The sequence below is a fragment of the Lontra canadensis genome, unplaced genomic scaffold, assembly GCF_010015895.1.
Source record: "Lontra canadensis isolate GAN:19392208 unplaced genomic scaffold, GSC_riverotter_1.0 scaffold204, whole genome shotgun sequence".
Lineage (NCBI taxonomy): Eukaryota > Metazoa > Chordata > Mammalia > Carnivora > Mustelidae > Lontra > Lontra canadensis.
The window spans coordinates 41,101-50,121 of NW_022631198.1; the positions used below are offsets into that span (position 1 = coordinate 41,101).

The 9,021-nt window shown below is 54.6% G+C and overlaps 1 protein-coding gene across 1 annotated transcript; it reads left to right on the forward strand.

Moving 5' to 3' along the window:
• Positions 1–765: 765 nt before the first annotated feature.
• BHLHA9 (basic helix-loop-helix family member a9) lies at positions 766–1,428 on the forward strand. Its single transcript, XM_032848467.1, has one exon. The coding sequence runs from the start codon at positions 766–768 to the stop codon at positions 1,426–1,428; it is 663 nt and encodes a 220-aa protein (XP_032704358.1).
• Positions 1,429–9,021: the final 7,593 nt, after the last annotated feature.

Here is a 9,021-nt window from a genome sequence, read left to right on the forward strand (position 1 = left end):
AGGGAGCTGGAGGACCACCAGACCATCTCCATCACACCTCTGCTGACTCAGTCCAGCTCTGCCTTCAGAAGTGGGAGCCAAAGAGAGGTAGAGGGAGAGTAAGGCCCATTCAAAACCCAAACCCAGAACCCCAGCCAGCCTCACTCTGGTAGCTGAAAAAGCAAGAAGCTCCAAGTCCCCATTACCTGCGGGGCCCTGCTGTATTGGATATGTCTCCTCCTTATGGGTTCCTTATGCGTGTCTGTGTTGTCCACAGGTCTTGATAAGAACTTTCAAGGTTCTTGAAATGCACTCAACTAGCCCCCCCTCCCACCCCACCACCTGAGACCCTACAGTGCCCCTATCAGCACCCCAGCCCAGAGGCCAAATTTGGCATTGTATTTAGGGTCTGCAAGGTACAACGTTCAACCTGGTCGCCAGACAGAGGCCCTGGAGTGAGGCAGAGCCAGTTCTCCCTGGCGGCTGGAGCACTGCCCTGGGCGTGGCCGGGCTGCCCGTCTGGTCCCCTCGTACAAGAATCTGCATGCTTCCTTCCTTGGTTGTTTCCTTCCTCCTGGTTCCTCCCTCGCCAGCCTACCTGGAGGCAGGTAATAAAGCAGGAGGAGGGAGATGGATGGATGGGAAGGGTGGAGAGCCACGTGGTGCCATAAAGCCCAACTAGAGAGGGCCCGTCTGGGGAGTGTCCAGCCTGCGGGAGTCAACGCTCAGAAGGTGGACTGTCAGCCCCGTAAGCCAGAGCCGGGGCAGCAAGGCCTGGGAAAGGCCATGCACCGAGGCGGGCCAGGGCCAGGCCTCAGAGGCCTCAAGGCGGCCGAGAGCTCCTCTGAGGACTTGGGAGGCTCTTGCCTGGAGGTCGGGAGGGGTTTTGGGGTGCTAAGGGAGAACTGCGAGGCCGAGGAGGAGATGGCGGGTGGCAGGACACGCAACCGGCCGGTGCGCTCCAAGGCGCGGCGCATGGCGGCCAACGTGCGGGAGCGCAAACGCATCCTGGACTACAACGAGGCCTTCAACGCGCTCCGCCGGGCGCTGCGCCACGACCTGGGCGGCAAGAGGCTCTCCAAGATCGCCACCCTGCGCAGGGCCATCCACCGCATCGCGGCGCTCTCCCTGGTCCTGCGCGCCAGCCCCGCGCCCTTCTGGCCCTGCGGGCATCTGGAGTGCCACGGCCAGGCCGCTCGCGCCGGGAGCAGCGGGGATGCGGGCTCTAGCCCGCCGCCGCCGACCGCCCCGCCGTCCGCGGGCCCCTTCGCGCCGCGCTGCGCCTCGTGCTCCCCGCACCTGTCCCCCGGACTGCCCCGGGCGGGGGCCGAGGCTCAGGGCTCGGCTCAGGCGTCCACGGGAAGCTGGCGCCGAGGTCCCGGGGCTCCCTTCGCCTGGCCTCGGGGGCACCTGCGTGCGGGCCCCGGGCTGGGCTTCCAGCACTGCTGATCGGCCCCGCAGAGACCCGGTGCGCCTGGAGGCAGACCGGCCAGGGAACAGCCAACGGCAGGATGGCTACAGGAGGGAAGACTGCTGAAAATGTCCTGGACCGAGAAAAACTGAAGGGCTGAGGCCTGAGAGAGAGAGGGGAGGCAGCCTTGCCAGTTGGGAGGGAACCAGAGACCAGGGCTGCACTTCCCAGCACCCCTCTTTGCCACCCTGATCCCAGCCGGGGATGGTGGCTCTGGGAAAGGAGCAGGACCCTGCTGGGCTCTTTCTTCTGTTTGGACTTGAAGACCTCTTCTTGGAAAGTGAACTTCGCATTCCTGTGCCTCTGAGCCCTATGTTCTCTTGCTGGTTTTGTTTCTTTTTTTGTTTTGTATTGTTTTAGGCGAAAGGGAGCTTTCGGACAGGGGGACTTGTATGTGGGGAGTGTGGGTGACACCCAGTGTCCTCTGGTGACAATGTGGCATCCACATCCCTGCCTGCGGCGGTCCCCCAAGTCCGTGATGTAAGAGAAGCAACGGAAGGAACCAAATAAAAATGGAAAAGCTAACATCTCTGTCTGCTAATGGGTGTCCCCCTGGGCCCTATGGCCCAGGGTGGCAGGAAGACCTGAGGTCTGGGAGCTCACCCTGGAATGTCAGGCCCAGGGCCTGATGCCCACAGGTAGGTATGTACCTGGGGCATTGATCCATGGCAAGACCCCAGGTGTGTCTGGACACCGTGAGGAGCACTGTGGGAGAGACAACATTATTTGAAGAGGGGGAGTGGCTCCAAGAGACTAGGGATACAGTCTGTCTCATCTCTGGATGGGACACCCCACTGAGCTGCTGTCTTAGGGGATGTGGGGTCTGGGCTGGTCTCTGGGAAAGGAAGCCTAGGGCAGACCAGGGATAGGAGGCCAGTAAGTCCTGCCTGCACCCTGATCCTGGGTGCCTGGAGCTCCCAGGGAAAAAGGGTCCAGGGCAGCCAGGGCCTCTATGATGAAGGGGCAGACACAGAATCAGGAAAGATTATGGGGAAGAGGTTAAGGGAATGAGATGAGGGCCTCAGGCCAATTCTGTTGAGAAAGTGGGAGGCACAACCAGCCCTCCCTGAGAGGTCTGGAGAGCATTTGCACTGAGCACTCCCGAGCTGATCTCTGGCCTCACTCATGCTGATGGGCTGATCTACAGGCTGCTGCTGGCCACACTGAGAACCCAGATGTGAGGGGAGGCCTGAGGGCTCTCTGGTCTCCTTGGAGAGCAGGACACTTGCCAGCTGGGGGAAGAAAAGGGACCCAGCTCAGAATGGGGAACATCACAGAAGCTGGAGAGATGCATATAGAGACACAGATGAGCAAGGAGTCCTCCAGTCAAAGTGAGGCCATAATTAAAGATATCGTTGCTTTCTGCAAGCAAGACATTGGCTGGCAAACTTGGCGTCCTGTCCTCCTGTCCCCAGCCCATAGGTGTTAGGGTTCCCAATTCCACAGGGCAGCCGTCTGCAGCACAGATCCCCAGGAAGGTTCTGATTCTGGGCAGAGGAATCACAGGGTTCAACCAGGAACAGAATATGGGAATCTGGCCCCAGGCCTTCCCACTGAGCCTTCCATCTATCTGTGGGGAGGCAGTGCCACAGTCTAATAGTGGAAAGGAAAGAGCCAGACCATCCTGGGGTCCAACCTCCGCCCAGCCCCTCACTTCATGCGCAACCCATGGCATCTCTCAGCCTCTCTAGACCTCTAGTCCCTCACCGCTGACACAGGGTTAACATTCATTCAGAATGTACGGTTTCTGGCAAGAGGTGTTCTGTAACAGAAGGTGTTACTGTTTGTATATTATTATAATCTTATGACCAGTTTGGACAGTGCTTCCACCTCGCTTCAGCTCCAGGTTTTCATGCCCTGGAAACATAGTAAAATGACCAGCAAGTCCTGCTTTCTTAAGTTCCAGGACAGAAAGAGGTGAGTGTTCTGGCTCGCGGGCACGCTGAGCTCAGGCATGGTGAGGGCGCCCCCTGCAGGTGGAATCTCACACGTGCAGCAGATGTGTGAGGTCGCAGGGAGGGACGTGAAAGTACTTCTCAGTCTCTCCACTTTCCAGCTGAGTGGCCTAGGGCAAATGACTTAAGGGCTTTGAGCCTTGGTGTTCCGCTCTGTATAACGGACTAAAATAAGCACTTACATCATAGGCTGTTGTGCAGACTACATGAGAGAATGTATTTCAAGCACTTAGCATAGTGCCTGGCCCTGGAAGCACTCACTGAGTGGAAGCTATTAAGACATATTCTATTCACAAGGTTGTTACAAAGAGAGAATGCCTGGGAAGGTGTTTTATAAACTCAAGTCCACAACACTTTAGTTACTGTCTCATCAGGACTACATGTTTGAGTGCACACGTGTGTGTGTTTCCATGCTGTTAGGTGTTTGCCTAGTATTTAAAGAGGGTTTTTTTTTTTAAGACTATTTATTTGAGGGTGAATGAGAGACAGAGAGAGAAAGAGCATGTGCACAAGTAGGGGGAAGGGCAGAGGGAGACAGAGAAACACTCCCTGCTGAGCAAGGAGCCCGACATGGGGCTCGATCCCAGGACCCTGGGATCATGACCTGAGCCAAAGGCAGATGCTTAACCAACTGAACCACCCAAGCATCCCTCAAAGGGTTTTTTTTCTTGTTTTTTTTTTTGTTGTTTGTTTGTCATAAACATTTTCTGACATCCACACATTATGTGACTGCTTATACAGACATGTGGACATGTGAGTATTTGTGTGTGCATATGTGTATGTGCTGACCTAACAGGTTCTCCCTGCCTCTCCCTGACGCATTAGGGTCTCCTGGGCCAGAGAGACACATTTGACAGAGAGACACAGCAAGAGAGGGAACAGAAGCAGGGGGAATGGGAGAAGCAGGCTTCCTGCTGAGCAGAGAGCCAGATGTGGGCCTCAAACCCAGGACTCCGGGATCATGACCTGAGCCGAAGGCAGACGCTTAATGACTGAGCCACTCAGGTGCCCCAAATAAATAAATCTTAAAAAAAAAAAAAAGATACAAGGACTGGTATACCTAAAGAGAGAAATCCTGTATCTATAAGGTTGAGAGCAGCCGTCCACTGGAAGAGTCTTGAAGGAAAGGGGGCAGAGAAGAATGACAGACACTGGCAGCAGCCCCATAGCTCATGACGGGCTCCAATACACAAGGTCTCTTGGATGCTCTTAGGAAGTCTGCGCCTTCCAGGCCATTCCTTTATCCTCGTTGCAGTACCTTGTCTGTCTAGCAATGAAGGAGACACACCAGCAAAAATAGGTAACAACCATCAGACTGATGTCACCAGAGGTGTGGAGAAAAGGGCACATTTATAGATTGCTAGTTGTCCTGCGTCTCTGTTCCTTTTCTGGTAGAAAAAAATGGGCAAAGTCACAATAAAAAGACTCCAAGGGAGTCATCCAAAACCGAAAACCCTGTTTGCGAAAAGGCAGCCCCAGAGGCACGGCACAGGGAGAGATTTGTAATCATACGATTGTCCAACCATTGAGGCTTGGCAAAGCGAACTCTGGTGTTCTAATAGAGTGAAAATCGTGAGTTAGCAGAGCAGATTGCAAAATGGTCTGTGCCCACGATTCTAACTGGAGACAGGCATGTAGGTACATGAACATACCCTAAGAGAATTTGGAGGGACGCAAACAGAGTTAGTATCTATTAAGTTCTTCATAATTGCCCTTTCAAGGGGAAAGATTTGTCTCCTCAGAACACCTTCCAAAGATTTTATTTTCTTTCTTTCTTTCTTTCTTTCTTTCTTTCTTTCTTTCTTTCTTTCTTTCTTTCTTTCTTTGACAGAGATCACAAGTAGGCAGAGCGACAGGCAGAGCAAGAGGGAGAAGCAGGCTTCCTGCCGAGCAGAGAGCCCGATGTGGAGCTCGATTCCAGGACCCTGAGTTCATGACCTGAGCCGAAGGCAGATGCCCAACTGACTGAGCCACCCAGATGTCCCACATCAAGTTTTTCTTACAGTGTGTGTGTTGTGGGGGGGCGCTGTGGGCACACACGTGTGCTCACACAGATCCCAGATGCTCCTGGCGTGGGGTGAGCTGAGCCCAGGGCAGACAGAGGTAGGAATTAGTGTCCATGTGGACACACTGGGCATGTGGTTTCTGTCTGCATCTTCCTCTGGCTCGGCCAGCCAGCTGTAATTGGGCCAGATCCTGGACGAGGGAGCCAGGGGGTACACCTGCGTCACCCCGGACCTCACAGCCACACCAGGAAAGTGGGGGAGGGAAGGAAGTGACTTTCTTCAGCAGCCAGGCCAGGCAGCAGTGGAACAGAAAGGTCAGTCCATCTGTCTAGCTGCAGGGGCTCACAGCTCAAATCCCCTCAGGCAGGCAGGCCTCGTGGGGGTGGAGCTGGAGGAGCCCCATGTCCCCTTCTGAAGGCTGCTCTGCAGAAACCGGTCCCAGAGTCCCCGAATCTTCATGTTACAAGTCTGAAGCTCTGTGTCTATGGGAAACGGATTGCAGCCCAAACCCATTTTGGATGATGAGTATGGCCTATGGGCCTCCGTGGAAGACCCTAGTTGGGAGTAGGGGGCTTGCGGAGGCGGCCACTGCAGGCTGCAGACCCAGCAGCTCGCTAGGCTGGGCTTCCCAGCCTGGGAGCCCCAACCTGAGGCACCTCCCGGCCTCTCCCCTTGGAGGAGGGTGTAGGGGGTGTGGGGGAGCAGGCAACCCCGCCTCTGGTCATTCCCCTCCTCACTACCAGGCCACTAGATGGCACCGTGAACCCAGCAGCACACAGTGAGGGGGCAAGCCTGGCCCGCCCCCACCCCTGAGAGCCAGCCCACCCTGCAACCTCACAGCCACGAGCCACCCTGGGGACTTCTTGGCTTTTTTTTTTTCTTCCTCTTAGTGTTTTTATTAAGTCATATAAGTCATGTAAATCATGTAAGACCCCTTTATGTTGGGTTCATTCTGTTCGAGGCCAGCACTGCCCAATAAAAATATAATACAACCCATGTTTTAAATTTTTAATTTTCTAAAGAGTTATTTTTTTAAAATTTTATTTATTTATTTGACAGAAAGAGAGATCACAAGTAGGCAGAGAGGCAGGCAGGGGAGGGGGAGCAGGCTCCCCGCTGAGCAGAGAGCCCGATGTGGGGCTCGATCCCAGGACCCTGGGATCATGACCTGAGCCTAAGGCAGAGGCGTTAACCCACTGAGCCACCCAGGCACCCCTAATTTTTAATTTTCTAGTTGGCATATTTTTAAAAGGCCAAAAGACGGAGGTGACATTCATTTTAATCCTGTTTTATTCAGCTCAGTGTAACAACAATATTATCACTTTAATATGTAATCAATGTACTCAGTATTCATGAGACATTTTAGGTTCCTTTTTGAACTAGGTATTTGAAACCCAGTATGTTCTATACTTAACAGCACGTTTCAGTTGGAACCAGCTATATTTCGGCGGCTCAAGAGCCACCTTTGGGCCAGAGGCTATGGAATCTTTGGGCTGGGCAGCTGTAGGCCCCATGTGGGGGCCCAGCGTCAGCTTCCAGCTGTAACCCAGAATTCTGTCCAAGCCGGAAACTGACTTGGAGACTAGGGGTCCCAGGCACCCAACTTCCCACCCTCTGCAGGAGGTCTCATGTTTAAAAAGACATTAGCACATTTCCAGAAGTTCCTGGTCGAGGAAGCCCAGCTCACTCTCCTGCCCCACCCCTGGCCTGGGGGAGGAAGAGCTTCCTTTAAGAACCTAGAAGAGGAGGAAGTTCTCTTTCTCTCTCTCTCTCTTTCCAGGCAAACAGCAACAATCTCACTGCCTACCCCGGAGCCTTGCATTTTGCAAACAACAATGGGTTTCCTTTATGAAGCAAAAAATTCTTAATTTTCATATACTCAGATTTACCAAACTTGACAATGTGTGCTAAAGCCACACAGTATATTCCAAATTTATGAGCCTCTGGAGCCTTTTCAGCTCCCCAGACTCCCCCTGAGCCCCTAGCAGGTGGCTCTTCTGTGCCCTATTCTCCCCTCTCTCAGCTGGTCATATCCCTCATCCCCCAAGTCCCTCCCCCCCCCCACCTGGACACAGCCCTTGCTGGAAGCAGCATTTCAGAGCCCAGCTTGGCACACAAACCAAAGCTATTTCTTCCCACTGCAGTGGTTCCTCTTCCTCCAAACCGGCTGCAGGACCAGGACAAGGGACTGATGTCTGCTTGAGAGGAGTGTTCTTCCGTTTCCGGCCTCACATTTGGGATATCAGAGGATCTGAACCCCACAACCTCTGAGACCCCATCCTCCTTCTGCCTCTCCACTCCCCAACCTGCATGACCGTAGGGCCTTAGAGTCTTTCCTCTTACCCTCTTCCACCGCCACCCCCCAACACACACACAGGCACACACACAGGGGTTCCAGGTCACGCTTCCAAAACACTGTAAGGAGAGAGAGATCGGGGACACAGGGGAGATGTGGAGCCTGGAGGAGGAGGCTGAAACAGGGAGAAGACAGGAGAGGGAGTGAAGAGCGACAGGAACAATCAGAGAGGACTGACGACCAGGACTGAGGTCCTTTAGACCAGTGAGCTCCTGAACAGGAGTATCTTTGCTGCTTTTTAAAAGCACTCCAGAGGGGCACCTGGGTGGCTCAGTAGGTTAAGCATCTGCCTTCAGCTCAGGTCATGATCGAGCCCCACACTGAGCCTGGCATCTCTGCTCAGTGGGGAGCCTGTTTCTCCCTCTGCCCCTCCTCCTGCTCATGCTTTCTCTCTCCCTCTCAAATAAATAAATACAATCTTTAAAAAATAAATAAATAAAAGCACCCCAGAAAAGCTCAGATGGGCATGAGATAGACCCACACTTCCTTCCTAACACCCCTTGGTGAGGTGTTCAGAGACCCACTGAGGCAGGATCCTTCCTTGGTGCTTAGTCTGCCCTTTCCTCCTGGAGCAGGGAACCGGGCTGTGGCCTGGACATGTCCGGGTGCCGGAGGTCAGGTGGGATGCCCTAGGGTGGGTCTGGGGCTCAGCATTGCCTGCGAGAGAGGAGGAAGGGCCGAGATAAGAGGAAGTATGACCCGCTCCAGCAAAAGAGAAGCAGAGGGCTGTGTTTCCCAAGACGGTTGAGACACGCCCCTTTGTGACCCACTTGGTCCGTTTCCGATCTGGAGCCCCCAGACCAGAGAGGCGGGCTCTGTGGCTGCAGTGGAAAGGAGAGGCCCACCGAAGTCCCTCTGGGCTCTGGGCTGGGCTGGGCTGGGCTGGGGCTGAGGCAGCACACTGCACGGTCTCAGGGGAGAGGGGAATTGAAAAAGAAAAGCATCTTGGAGGAGGGTGGGGAGGGAGGGAGGCTGTGTGGTGTACTCTCTCTCTCTCTCTCTCTCCTCTCTCCGACTTAGCCTAAGCCTCACCCGGGAGAGGAGTCTCTTTGCTCTGCTCTCTGTCACTTCCCCGCCCATCTGTGCTGTCAGCAGCACCAGCAAAGTTGGCCTCAAACTTGAACAGATCTGAAGGCTCCAGCTTCCCGAAGCTCCGCAGTGGCATCAGGCCGGCTTCAGAGCCCCGGAGAAGCCGACCCTGCCCTCGCTCCCCTGGGGGACACTTCAGCCCCCGACCTGGCGGCCCCCAGTCTG

Coding starts and splice junctions, on each gene's coding strand:
- BHLHA9 (XM_032848467.1), top strand. CDS start 766: ATGCACCGAGGCGGGCCAGGGCCAGGCCTCAGAGGCCTCAAGGCGGCC.